At 35.6% G+C, this 13,683-nt stretch overlaps 3 protein-coding genes and 1 non-coding gene across 7 annotated transcripts in view; 2 read left to right on the top strand and 2 right to left on the bottom strand.

Annotated features, from left to right (window-relative positions):
* The window catches only part of LOC125819642 (UDP-glucuronic acid decarboxylase 6-like), a 131,488-nt gene that overhangs the window by 111,527 nt on the left and 6,278 nt on the right, over positions 1 to 13,683 (top strand). The window lies entirely within an intron of this gene.
* On the top strand, positions 1,031 to 8,146 carry LOC125819631 (phosphatidylinositol/phosphatidylcholine transfer protein SFH12-like). 3 transcript variants are annotated; one of them, XM_049499090.1, is made up of 7 exons: positions 1,031 to 1,196; positions 2,090 to 2,469; positions 3,559 to 3,677; positions 4,646 to 4,741; positions 5,267 to 5,523; positions 6,251 to 6,471; positions 7,497 to 8,011. In XM_049499090.1, exons 2-7 carry the CDS (start codon positions 2,119 to 2,121, stop codon positions 7,926 to 7,928), a joined length of 1,476 nt encoding a protein of 491 aa, XP_049355047.1. In that variant the 5' UTR covers positions 1,031 to 1,196; positions 2,090 to 2,118; the 3' UTR covers positions 7,929 to 8,011. The 3 variants fall into 3 exon arrangements, with proteins under 3 accessions (XP_049355047.1, XP_049355046.1, XP_049355049.1); XM_049499089.1 differs by having other exon boundaries at positions 1,038 to 1,220; positions 7,497 to 8,146; XM_049499092.1 differs by lacking the exon at positions 1,031 to 1,196 and adding an exon at positions 1,940 to 1,950.
* On the bottom strand, positions 9,069 to 9,140 carry TRNAH-GUG (transfer RNA histidin (anticodon GUG)). The gene has a single exon. It is a non-coding gene; the product is annotated as a tRNA-His (tRNA).
* LOC125819644 (60S acidic ribosomal protein P0) lies at positions 10,917 to 13,350 on the bottom strand. Its single transcript, XM_049499108.1, has 4 exons — positions 12,889 to 13,350; positions 12,156 to 12,224; positions 11,672 to 11,770; positions 10,917 to 11,583 (listed from the first exon to the last, which is right to left on the bottom strand). The coding sequence occupies exons 1-4, from the start codon at positions 13,144 to 13,146 to the stop codon at positions 11,047 to 11,049; spliced, it is 963 nt and encodes a 320-aa protein (XP_049355065.1). The 5' UTR covers positions 13,147 to 13,350; the 3' UTR covers positions 10,917 to 11,046.

Raw genomic sequence — 13,683 nt, forward strand, 5'->3', positions numbered from 1 at the left:
AACGTGAAAAGTAAAAGTGAATGAAGAGAGTAGTTATATTACAATCAATCAATATGAGTTTTGGTAGAATGATTGAGATTCCTACATTGTTAACCAAACTTTTGAATTCGAACTCTAACACGGAAAAATATTAGGACAAACTACATAATTACACAAACATTACTAACATATATACTAATAAACTTTATAGTTTGAAATAATTATATATTGTCTCATTAATTAATAATTTTATACCAGACTTCAAGTTACATACATTTATCTTTAATGTCATATACATTATGAGACATATATATACATAGGAGAGTGGCGAGCGAGAGAAAGAGGTGAGCGAGAGAGAGAGTGGAGACAAGCGAGTAAGATAAATGAGAGGCGAGCGTGAGAGTCAACATGTATCTTTGGTACTAGATACATGTATCTTTGATATCAGATACATTTTGAATACAAATACATAAGGAGAGACGCAATCGAGAGAGGGAGAGAGGCGAGTAAGAGAGTCAATAAATCTCAGATACATGTGAATCACGCTTGAATAAAGTGTATTTGAAATAAATTACACTTAATTTAACCGCATATATCCAATATACATGTATCTGATGAATTAAATATAATACAAAAAATTTCAAACATTTTGAATACATATACATAAGGAGAGACGCAATCGAGAGAGGGAGAGAGGCGAGCAAGAGAGTCAATAAACCTCAGATACATGTGAATCACGCTTGAATAAAGTGTATCTTAAATAAATTACACTTAATTTAACCGCATATATTCAATATACATGTATCTGATGAATTAAATATAATACAAAAAAATTCAAAAACTAAAAGAATTATGCCTCACTAATGGATGATGTAATTGGCGAATGGAATTAGTCGGATTTCAATACGAGCACAAAACACGTGATCTAGCGGGGGGCGGCATATCAACGTGGCAATCCAATCCAATAGAAAAAACTAAACCGTGATTCAGTATCAGGTGGGACCCAATAACTGTATATTCTAGGGGAAACCAGACGACTATAGGAGAGTGAATTCACGCGCCATTTGCCCAAGCAAAGTATAAACCTTCCTTCACGGTCAACCTCCGCCGTACTCCGCCATATTCTTCCCGTCGTCAGCGATTTCTCCCTGAATATCAACACTCAACCTAAGTTTCCGGTGAACTCTCGCCGTTAATTCAACCTGATAGTATATACGGTACGACATCCGATTTTGTTTCAGGTAATTGACTGAACATCCACATGTTAATCGAGAAAATATGTAGTAATTAATGTGTTCGTCTTTGATTGATTTGATATCTACTAATGTGTTCGTCTCTCCTGTTCTCATTTGCTCTCTCAGTTTTAGATGATTATGGTTTCATTTTTAGTCGGTTTAGCTGCATAATTTGTGAATCCTTGTTGAGAAATTCTCTTGCAATTATAGTGATTATTGAATATAGGAAGAAGAAATTCGTGACTAAATAGATTTAGCTAGCTTTTCTCTCGTTGATTTTGGGAGTAGTTTTTGAAAATTTAACTTCAAATATTTGTTTTTGATGATTATGGTTTCATTTTTGGGCGTTTTAGCTGCATAATCCGTGAATCCTTGTAGAGAAATTTGCTTGCAATCATAGTGATTGGTGAATATGAGAATAATTTCGTGAATAAATAGATTTAGCTAGCGATTGACCATTGATTTTGGGAGTAGTTTTTGAAAAGCTTGGGACTTACACTCACAAAACTTATATTTTTTCCAAGCAAAATGCATGTCCAAGCACAACTTCAAAACTCAAATTCTGAAGTTTCAAATTTCAGCTTCAAATATATGGCCAAACAGGAGCTTAATTTAGATATTATGAGTTCATTGTCATCCTTAAAGATACCATAACTAATCCTGATTATTGCTAAATTTTGTTTTATATTGGAAGTTTCTTCATAGCGTCGTCATACGTGGCAAGTTTTAAAATCTGGTTAATATTCTTTCAGTGGTGATTTTGTTATGTCTGCCTGGTATATATGAATTGATTACACAATAATCCAATAGTTGGGCGGGAAAACTGGTGTATGTTCTAATTTCCACGATTTGTTTTTTCTTTTGTTGATGCAAAGCTGTGACTGAGATTTATGAGGTCATCAATATGGGTGACTTACCATGTCCACCATATTCTAACAAAAGTTTGGAGGCGCGGATGATTAGCAAGGAAAAGCTACCGAAGATTTGTTTAGTTGCTTCTGCTACAAAGCACTTCTCAGCAAAGACTTTGAAATGTATAACTAAAGTGAAACACAGTGTACAGACTAGTGGAGCTGCTGGTGATATTGTCATATTCTTGGCTACCACTGCTGTTCTAGAGGTTGTACGAAGGCTGAGCAAAGCTAGATGTCCTTTTATTTGGCACGGTTTGCAGGCGCTGCAAGCTTTATGTTATCCACCGCTTAAGTGGATCCAAAAGTGGGTTCCTTTGGAGCCATTGGTCGGACAATTGCAGGTGGGTTTCTGTTCATCTTTTAGTGCATATAATTCTTGCAATTCTGGGAATACTTACATTCACTTTTTGAATTTGTTATATTCTACTTGTGAATTTTTGACAACTACTGTTCCTAGTATTTGGATGTTACCAATTCATCTTTAATCTGCTGTATGATTGCACATCTGGTTATCTGGAAGTGTTTTTCTTTGCCTGTCTTTAGTTTTTCTGGTGCTTGTTTGCTTGACAACATTAGTGAAAAGAACCAATGTCTTTTGTTTTTCAATAAATTATGTGAGGATTGTGACATTTCCGTTGCCTATCTATCTTTTCTTTTCTACTTATGTTTCTGAAGATTACAAGGAGAACAACCCATTTGTGTTTTACATTCGATATGTGACGTCATTATGTTAAACGTTTCTCATGAGTTGAAAGTGCTGCAGAAGGTTTTGGACTCATTATAAGCATGTTCATAACCACCTTGGTCACAATAAAGAAAACAACATTTGTGATTCAGATGCTAAATCTTGAGTGTAATGTTGACTTTTTCCCATATTGCTGTAAATCCTTTTACATGAGAGATCCAGGTTCTGGTTTTTGGCCCAAACATTTCTCTTTTATTTGGCTATTTTTGTTGGTTACTGTTTTCGTATTTTAGAGAGCACTTCTTGTTTGATTTAGTGCATAAAAAAAATAATCTCTTCTGGCACTTGGCCTTCCTTACAATTGTATGTTATCACTGCTCATTTAAGTCACCTCAAATGTTGGATTCTAGAAGCGGTCTTGAAGGGATTTAATACAAGGAATATTATATAATCACAGCAGATGAACTTCTTTTTGTTTGGAGAGATGGTATATGTTTTATTGCTGCAGCACTTCATAGAAGATAAGTTGTTGACAGCCAAGACTACTTTAGTTGGTTATTTGTTATTAGATCTAGCATGCGTAACTTAATTTTCTACACTGCTGTTTAATCTGCTTAACTTAATATTCAATGCTGTTGTTTAATCTACTTAACTTAATTTTCGACACTGTTGTTTATTCTTTTCAAAATTTTTCCTTTCTAATTGATTGGTGTTTCTATTGTAATGACTATGCTTATTTTGGTAGAAATTGTCTAGGCCAATGCTATTGCTCTCAATTGCAACAGTTTTCTCCGATCAGTCATCATCTACGGGAGAAACGACACCGAACGACTTTCATCATTCTCAAGCATATCCACAAGCAAGGTAGGTGTACCATTCGAAGTATATTTTCTTTGGAAGTTTCTCGCTTCCTGGACTACAGCAGCTGTCTAATGGCTAAAAGGATATAGTAATAGAAGTGTTTATAATTTCATGTCAAGTTTAGATGCTTGTATTTTGGCTTCTCTTTATATTGTTTGGTGTATGCAATGATTATGATACACAAATTATTATCTTAAGCTTCTACTCGTTCAACCACAAACACAGAAAATAAATTATTAGGATTTATGAAATTAAAGCCACAATAAGAATGAGGATTACTCCTTTCGGGGTGGCTCAGATGGTTTGCCTTGGGACTTCCATAATGGAGGTCTCAAGTTCGAACCCCCTTTTGTTTGTGCCAGCAAGGGGGTTGACCTTCTGGGTTGAGCTCATCTCAGGGGCTTGCCCAGTGCGGCTTACCTCTCCCGTGTGATTTGTGGGCTATTGCACAGAGGTGGGGTTTACCCTGTGCTCACCCAAAGGGTAGCGGCTGTTGGTTCCCTTGTCATAAAGAAAATGAGGATTACGATCTTAGCTAGTCCTACACTGAAACCTAATTCTTTTATTGTTCAATTTTGTTGTGATGTTTGGAAACTGTAATGAATATGAATTTCCCAACAATAACCACGTGAAACTTTGTGAAAAACAAACAACAATGACAACATGAAAGAAGATCATTCATGAGATTCAACAGAAATTATCATTTTTTATTTTTCTTGGGCTGTTCTCAAATTCAAAATTGCTATTCAGCTTTTAATGTAATTACATTGAAACATATTGTCAACAACAACAACAATAAATTGAAAGATAGGAGGCCTAGCAATTATACTTGTGTGATCACTTTCTTTATGCCTTGTGTGATCATGTTTCTTCGTGAAATTGATTTTCATTATCTCTTTATGAAAATTGTGGTCTCCAGGTTCTTATTAAGGTTATTAGTTTTAATGTATGCTTCATGGTTTTCCTAACAGATCTCATGATGAAGTACAGGATGATGGTTATCCTCAAAGATGGTTGCTAGAACTCCATAAGGAACTGAGGGAGGAGGGTATTAGTGTACCTGAGAGGTGAGGTGACCTCCTTCACTTTTGTCAGTCTCAATGCTAGACTGGTGGTACTGGGGAAAAAAATGTTGCTTTGACGTGCCATATTTTCATTTTAGTAGGTTTTATTTAATTATGCTTTCCCGAAAAAAGGAAGAACACAAGAAAAGAGAGACTTAAAAATAATAAAGCTTGCTAAGTCAGACTTCCTTATTATTTAGTGTGTCCTCTTTGATTCTGTATTTTTCTTTTCTACTGGCTTTGATATGCATTACTTGAGCCAAGGGTCTTCCGGAAATGGCCTCTCTACCTCCACAAGGTAGGGGTAAGGTCTGCATACACTCTACCCTCCCCGAACTCCACCTGTGGGATTACACTGGGTATGTTGTTGCTAAGTCAGACTTCCATTTATCTACAAACGTAGTTGCTCTTTGATGCATTACACAAGTATTCTTTTCTTAACAATTTCAATTTCTATTTGACTAATTTGTCAGTGATACTAACATGTTAAATTGGAATTTTAATGTTCCCTGGTCAACCTGCTAACAGGTTGAATGATGATGAGCTCCGTCAATTCTATGCTGCTGCAAATGGTGATTTTGCTAGGCTGCTTTCATCAGTTAAGAAAACCATTAAATGGCGGCAGAGTTACACGTTTCTTTCACCAGAAGAACTTAAGGCTTGGTCTCCTTTCATTTTTTGGCACGGCCACGATGCCAATCAACGGCCTTGCCTCATCATTAGCCTTGGACTTGCTTGCTCCAACCTGAGATCGAATGGCAAATCTCTCTTGATAAAAGCAGTTGGTATGCATATCTTTCTTGAGTAGTTTATATATCAGTGCAACTGGAATACATGTAAAGACTGTGTCAGTGTCACTGGTGACTCAATAATATCATTGCAAGTTTTAATACGAGTCAAGTATGCTATAAGAGGCTGAGGTCAGGTTCTTCAGGATAGAATAGTATGATTTGCTCAAGTGCATGTCATAACTCAGGTTTAGAGTTGTCATAGAAAATTTAACCTGTACCCTTAGTGAATCAATCCTCTTTGCTGCCGATATGTAATTGTTACAGAAAATTTTGACCAATTTTCTGCTAATTGAACTGGGTTGGCCTGGATAGACCTCTTTGTTCTATGCCAACATCTGAGAAACCTGAATAGGCTTAGTAAACTTGGGAATTAGGGTCTGGGATAATGGCTATCACTGGGATAACCAATCCTGAGTTTTAATTCTTTTGTTAGTTTCATGGTATCCAAGTAAAAGCTGCTTCAATGGAAATTTCATTGCAGGATTTTCTGTTAAGCAGCTCAATTGCGCTTCGAATAATTTGTCAAATTTGCATGGCATGAAATCACTGATATTTTCTGGTCTGCTATTTGGAATTCATACCCAGACCCCACTTGTGGGATTTCACTGGGTATGTTATTGTTGTTGTATTGCCAGCCATTTGGTCTCAGTTTTTCATGTAGACTTCTTCAATTTGCATGCTGATTTTGGATAGGATTCTTATTGAGGTTTTGATTCCACAGTTTCGCAGATTGAGCACGGTATTCTGAGAATGGTCAATGTGGAACATCCTCAAATAACTGTTTTGATGGACTGTGAAGGACTCTCTCCCTTTGGTTTTCCCATACACATGATGAGATCTTGTGCTATGCTCTTGCAGGATCATTATCCTAATCGTCTTAGCTCTTTGATTATAGCTCGGCTCCCTCAAGTTGCCCAAATAATAATGCAAACTTTCTTTCAGGTAACTCCATCATTGATGCATTTAAAGATTTCACCCCCACCCCAAGAAAAAGAAAAAAAGAAACCAGCAACTCCTGAACCCTTTCCTTACAGGTGTTAGAAATGTCCTATTAATTTACTTGCCATTGAGATGAAATTTTTAAGAAAAGGCTGTGTGGGCCGATGTGGCTGGTATTTGTGGTGGCAGGATGGTTAACATGTCACTATGTAGCTTCTAAGTAGGTGATGTCTGACCTGAAATTATTGTGGTTGACACAGGATAATCCATGTCAACCAAAAAGGCTTTTGAATTAAAAAAAAAAAGTGTTGTTGGTGGTTCAGAGGACGAGTCACATGAATCCACAAGTTGCTTGATTTTGACTTGTTGTGAATTGGTTTTGATTACTTCTGCTGACTGGGGGAGGTTTTCCACTATTTGTGGGGATCATAATGAAGAAATCGTATGTAGTCATCACTTCAGTAAGATTTTACTAACCATCCATAGCTCTGATAGACACAAGAGGATGCTACCTCCCCCATGAGCTACTTCTTTTTGTTTACTTTCATGTCATTTGTTTTTGTTTTTTAAATCACTGTTCTCCCTTCTAGCAAATCTGTTTTTGCTTTCCCATAAAGAATTGGGTTACTTATAGTTTGTGGGGTAATATTTTGTGAATTCAGTAGAGAGGTATTTGGGAATCCAAAATTCAATTGTTCATTTGTCCGGTACATAATCCTCTACTGTGAACACACAATATTCTCTTTACTACATAATCCTCTCATACAATCCAACACGAAGGGAGGACTATCCCATCTTATCTCATTTTCATTTCAAATGGCTGGTTAAGACTTCTGCTTGTTGGTGTATCGCCCAGATTATTATCTCGTGGTTTGGATTTTGATTGGTTATGTTGGATTAATATGCACCTCTCCAGGTTAACTACTGATTATAGTATGGAAATGAAAATTTACTTTGTTTGCATGATTTCATTGATTTGTATGTATGGCTGCATTGCTATTAACATCAAACTAACATTGTGCTTGCAGGTGCTTAAACCAGCCACACGCCAAAAAGTGAGGATTATTGGGAGAAACCATCTAGAGTTTCTATCCAATCACCTCGATTCAATCCCTCCGTTTCTTGGTGGAAACTGCTCATGCTCAAAATGCTCAGACCAGACCAATGCAGAAGGTGAATCCGATGAAGCTACAAGGACAGAACCAACACCTGATCAAGCGAGTAGACCTGAAACACATGATCATGTGAATGAATCCGATGAGGTCACTCTAACAGAACCAGCCCCTGATCAAGTGAAAGATAGCACTGAGCTTAATCATCACAACGTCTCCAACACGAGTGTCTGCAGAGAAGAACTGATAAAGACCATCATCATCGGTATACTGATGGTGTGGGTATTCATTGCTGTGTTTGTGGCTATGGATTATCCAGAAAGATGGCCTCTTTTGCGTTCGACTTAGATAATAAAATTTGTGCTTCTTATGCAGAATCACAAAATCTGCACTCTCTCACAAGCAATAGATTTCTAGTTAGACATCGGTATACATCATATAGTAGTAGTATTTTCGTAGAGGATTTACATAATTACTTGTCTATGTGTAGTACTTTGAAAGCACCGGGACGAGTAGATATTCACATGGTAACTACTTATGATCAATAAAGCAATGAGGATTCGTATAGTTGGTCCCAACTTGTTTGAAGCGTAATTATCTATGTGTAGTACTTTGAAAGCACTGGGACGAGTAGATTTTCACATGGTAACTACTTATGATCAATAAAGCAACGAGGATTCTTATAGTTGGTCCTAACTTGTTTGAAGCAGAGGCGTAATGTTGTTTCCTATGCTTATTTCATATAAAGATGGGTTCAATTTCCTTTTATTGATGTTGATACTTCAAATGATGATCCATCTATTTAATTGGTTATAACAAGTTATTTATTCCATTTTTTAGGTTCCAAATTTTATCACTATGGAGAATTGCTTATTCATATAACCGACGTTAGCCTGTTTAATTTGAGGTGATAATTGTTGTGTGTCATTACGATAAACATGAAGAACAAGAAATTTCACGAGTAAATACTATGACTACTAGTATGGAAGTTCCAAAATAATAATACTAATAAACAAATTTTAAGAAAAGATCACTATCGACAAAGAAGAATTTTTCTAAATCACATCGATTGAAAATGAAAAGTTTAAATAAAAATGGTAAATGTTGTTTCCTATGCTTATATTACATATAAAGATGGGTTCAATTTCCTTTTATTGATGTTGATACTTCAAATGATGATCCATCTATTTAATCGGTTATAACAAGTTATTTATTCCATTTTTTAGGTTCCAAATTATATCACTATGGAGAATTGCTTATTCATATAACCGACTTTAGCCTGTTTAATTTGAGGTGATAATTGTTGTGTGTCATTACGATAAGCATGAAGAACAAGAAATTTCACGAGTAAATACTATGACTACTAGTATGGAAGTTCCAAAATAATAATACTAATAAACAAATTTTAAGAAAAGATCACTATCGACAAAGAAGAATTTTTCTAAATCACATCGATTAAAAATGAAAAGTTTAAATAAAAATGGTAAATGTGGCTGCTGGGATTCGAGCCCAGGTCTCCACGGCCACAACGTGGAATTCTTACCACTAAACTACAGCCACAAGATGTCTTGATTAGTTCTATTTTTTAATTTATCTTAATAGCGTAATTAATCATGTTCTTTACCGATTAATCTTTGGTGTGGAACATATTTAAACTGTATTAAAGCTTTAAAGCCTTTAACCGCTGTGTATCTATATGATTTTGTTGTACTCTATGGATCATAATATATAATATAATACATTCATCAAATCCAGTGTAAATTTAATATATAGGATTTATATTTCAATTTTTTGATGATCATCTAGTCTTTGATCTACTAGATATTAGTTACATGTGTCCACTATCAAATGGTCAATCAAAATTTCATCCTACCTTATAGAATTAAGAATTATAAATGTTCCCTCTGATTAGAAAAAGGAGAAAATGGTCTAAAAACCATCCAATCTATACCCGAAATTATAACTATACACTCCAACTTCACGGATGTCCTATTACCCCCTGAACTTCATATTTCTCTATTTTCTACCCACTTAAACACTGACCTTAACACATAAACCAAACAAATATTCCAACGTGATTGCACGCGCCGGATCCCCCACTTCAACTCCCAATTCCTGTTTTTCCCTCCTAAAACTTAAAAGACCCAAAAAAAAATCTTTTCTCCTTTTCATCTCCTTCTCCATTTGCATATGCATTTTGGTTGATGATCGAAGGATTTTGCTGTGTATTTTCAACTTGATTTCGTAGTTTATCAATTGATTTAGTATAAGGTTAGTTATTTATCCCTTATTTCGAGTTTTTGCTTTATCCCTTAGGGTTTCTATTGATTCGTGAAATTAAGAGCAATATTGGGTTTGATTCATCCATACAAAGCTTATTCAAGTTTTCATTTGCCATTTTTGATGAATTTCAAGAAAATTCAAAATTCAAATTAGAGACCTAAATTAAGAAATTAGAGCAGATTACAAACCCTAAATTCAATTTTGAAGTAGAAATGAACATAAACAACTAAACCCTGCTTATTTTTGAGAGAAAATCGTGATTTTTTTATAAAAGGAACAAGGGTTAATGGTGGGGAAGAAGAAACAATGGTTTATTTAATAGTGGGGAAGATGACCGCCGGAGAAAAAGAAAATTTTCGTCAAAATTTAAGGTGTTCTCACGTTCTAACGCGCCTAGAGGAGGTGTTCTCACCTCCTATGACAGATCAGCGTTTAAGTGTGTAGAAAATAGAAAAATATGAAGTTCATGGGGTAATAGGACACCCGTGAAATTGGAGTGTGTAGTTGGGATTTCGAATATAAGTTGGGGGGGCTTTAGACCATTTTCTCTAGAAAAAGGCCGACAAGGAATTCCATTAATAACTGATCATTTTGATCATTTGAAATAACTCGATGAAATTAGTGAATCATTTTTTTTATAAGGGCTAAAATCACTTATTTTGACTTTTTTTACATCATATTGTGGAGTGGATCTCGAAAGATATGACTAATATGGTTCTATTTCTCAATCTTTTTGACTTGCTCCTACGAAACAACTAAGAGATCCATTCGAGAAAGGGGACTATAGTTGAAGTACTGAGCCTCCCGACATTATTTTAGGCTTTGTCTATAAAATAAAAATGCAAGCAATAAATCAACTTTGTTGATGAACCTTGACCAAAGCTATGTCTTTGGTGCATTAATTAATTAAAACAAAAGATTAACTCTCAACAACCAATTATTCATACAAACACTTGATAAAACAAAAAGTTTAAATGGTAGAAAAATTAGTAATCTACTATTCAAAACTATTAGGATTAAAATATGCTAACAGTAATAAAAGAAGGCAAGGCATTTAGGTCCAAAACAAAATTATCAAACTACATCTTATAACTGAATTTAAATATTGTTCAAATACTTGGAAACATAAAGGTGAAAATATGTTTTCGAAACCAAAAAACAGACGACATCACAAACAACAGACTTAATCAAACAAACTGAAACCCATGTCATCATCTGAGACCTCAGCAGGCTCTTCCTTCTTCTCCTCCTCCTTAGCAGCAGCAGGAGCAGCTCCAGAACCAGCAGCTGCAGCAGGAGCAGCAGCAACAGCAAACTTGCTAGGATCCGCGAGGTATTCCTTCACTTTGTCAGCTAGAGGGAAAGAATAGTCAGTTTCAACTGCAATGGCCAACACATTCTTGTAGGCGTTGGTGAACATGTGTGGTGCAGCAGCAAGAGTTGGGTAAGAGATGGCCAATGCCAAAGAAGTAACCATAGATACTCCCATGGCAAACTTCTCAATGAGATCATCCTCAGTCAGGTCAAGAACCTCAGGGCTGAAGACGGATCCATTGTCGTAAACAGAGATAACAACAAGACCATATGAGAATGGCCTAATTCCAAGTTTGGCAAGCAGGGCAGCTTCAGAGGAACCAACTTTGTCACCCTTCTTGATGAGTTCAACAGGAGTGATAATTTCAACAGTACCCTTGTTAATCTTAGTTGGGATGTTGAGCACCTGCAAGAATTATATGGTAAGTAAACGAGAAATAGCTTCCCAACACAAGTGGGAAAAAATTTTCTTTGGCGGCATATGAGGCACACACCTGGAAGAAAGAGGTCTGAGATGGATCAAGACCAGTGTTACCAGGAGGGACAACAACATCAACTGGAGCCACCAAACCAACACGAGCAGGTGCTCCAACCTATTAACATATAAATGGAGAACCCAAACTTCAGCATAAAACATACTAAAACTTAGAATCAATTCAAACATCCAACATAAAACATGTCTTCAACAATTCAAGAAATGCAAGACAAATTGACAAAACACAATAAAATAATATTGAGAGCAACAGCATATACAAACCATAAGACTTTTTCAGTTAAATTTCAAGAGAAAACGACCTTTATAAAACTTTCATATATAACTAGAAAAAAGTTAATATTAATGGCATTCATGTAACACTCGAAACATACCATGTAACATGTTTAACATACTTTAAACTGATTCCCAAACACACATAGAAAGCCATAAACATAAGCAACTTTCATCATTTTACAATATAAAGAGTAAAGCAATTAATTTACCTTGTACTTTGCGACTTCCTCACTCACTTCCTTGAGGTCACCCTTGGTGAAGATCAATCCCACATTACCCTTTAATAAATCAAACAACAAATTCAGTACAGCTAACTGAGTTACCTATACTATGAAATCCAATAAAAACATGCTTAGAATATACACATTGAACATACAAATGGAAAAGTTTCTTTACTTTTTCTTTTAATGTATCGAATTGAAATATCAAAAAACATTACCGGAATACTAGACTGTTAAACACAGATTACACCATTGGTGAAGATCAATCCTACATTACATTAGTATAAACTGAACAACAAATTCAGTACAGTTAATTGAGTACTACCTATACTATGTAAACAAGTTTTGCTAAGTCGCTAGGACTCTGAAAAAATGTTGCCGCATCCGTATCGGCCCTTCAAAAATACACTATTTTCGGAGGATACGACATGCACCAGTCTCACATTTTTAAAGAGTTAGCTTTTGTTGTTTATTGTATCAGATTGGAATATCAATTCTACATTACTCTAGTATAAACTGAACAACAAATTCAGTACAGTTAACTGAGTACTACCTATACTATGAAAACAAAAACATACTTCTATCATTTTCTGTATCAATTGATCAGATTCAATAATTGAACACCAAATTCAGTACAATTAACATGCTTTGAATATATAGATATACAGAATTTGAATGTCAAAATGGTAACAGGATATCAGTGAGGGGCAAAAAGACTTACAACAAGGAGAGGGATGAGATTGAGGATTGTCTCATTGCCAGTTTTCTCAGCATGAACCCTAATAGTTCTCTTCATCATAGTATTCTTTCCCATGAGAACAACAGAATCACCTCTCAAACCCTTTCTAATACTCTGAAGCTGATTAGATCCAACATTATCAGCAGCAGCCACAAGCACCTGAGTAAAATCATCCAGAAGTTGACACATCTTGGTATCATAAGCGATCTTCTTCTCAGCCTTAGTTGCTTTTGGAGCCATTTGAAGTGGTTTTCAGATAAAACTAACAAAAACCCTAAAAATGAAAAGAAGAGATTTTTACTACAACAAAAAGAGGGCCAAGACGAATTCAACTTTCAGTCAAGGCGGACAGCAGCGGCGCCGTCACTTTAACCTCTTCAATTCAGATCTATGGTTTGCTGAAAAAGGGAGAACTGAGAAAAACCCTAAATCCTGATTTGCTCTATGAACTGATGGAGAAGATGATGGAGAGTTTATATAGTGGTGCGTAATTGAATGACCTAAATTGGACGGTGTAGATTGATTGGGTTTTGAGGGTGAGGATTGTTTTGGGAAATGGGCTGGATATCTAGCTTTGGTTTGGCCCAAATTCATATGATCCGTCTAGTTCGTTTAAGAGATTCAACTCAAATTCATATGATTTGTCTAAATTTGTTTAAGTTTTACTCGATTTGGGCTAGAGTGATTTTGTGGTTAAAATACTTGAATTTAGAGGGTGGTGATTCTCTTGGAAATGACTAGATATCTAGCGTTGGGTTGGTAAACTCTGGTTCGGGT

Source organism: Solanum verrucosum, unplaced genomic scaffold (assembly GCF_900185275.1).
Source record: "Solanum verrucosum unplaced genomic scaffold, falcon-dt-bn FXZP01000255.1, whole genome shotgun sequence".
Classification (NCBI taxonomy): domain Eukaryota; kingdom Viridiplantae; phylum Streptophyta; class Magnoliopsida; order Solanales; family Solanaceae; genus Solanum; species Solanum verrucosum.

Bases quoted from the DNA above. Each gene is read 5' to 3' on its own strand.
- LOC125819631 (XM_049499090.1), top strand. From the start codon at position 2,119: ATGGGTGACTTACCATGTCCACCATATTCTAACAAAAGTTTGGAGGCG. The intron at 3,678-4,645 runs GTAGGTGTACCA...TTTTCCTAACAG, and splicing joins CAAGCATATCCACAAGCAAG to ATCTCATGATGAAGTACAGG. The intron at 5,524-6,250 runs GTATGCATATCT...TTGATTCCACAG, and splicing joins TCTCTTGATAAAAGCAGTTG to TTTCGCAGATTGAGCACGGT.
- LOC125819644 (XM_049499108.1), bottom strand. From the start codon at position 13,146: ATGGCTCCAAAAGCAACTAAGGCTGAGAAGAAGATCGCTTATGATACC. The intron at 12,225-12,888 runs GTAAGTCTTTTT...GATTTATTAAAG, and splicing joins ATCTCATCCCTCTCCTTGTT to GGTAATGTGGGATTGATCTT. The intron at 11,584-11,671 runs GTGTGTGCCTCA...TAATTCTTGCAG, and splicing joins CTCAGACCTCTTTCTTCCAG to GTGCTCAACATCCCAACTAA.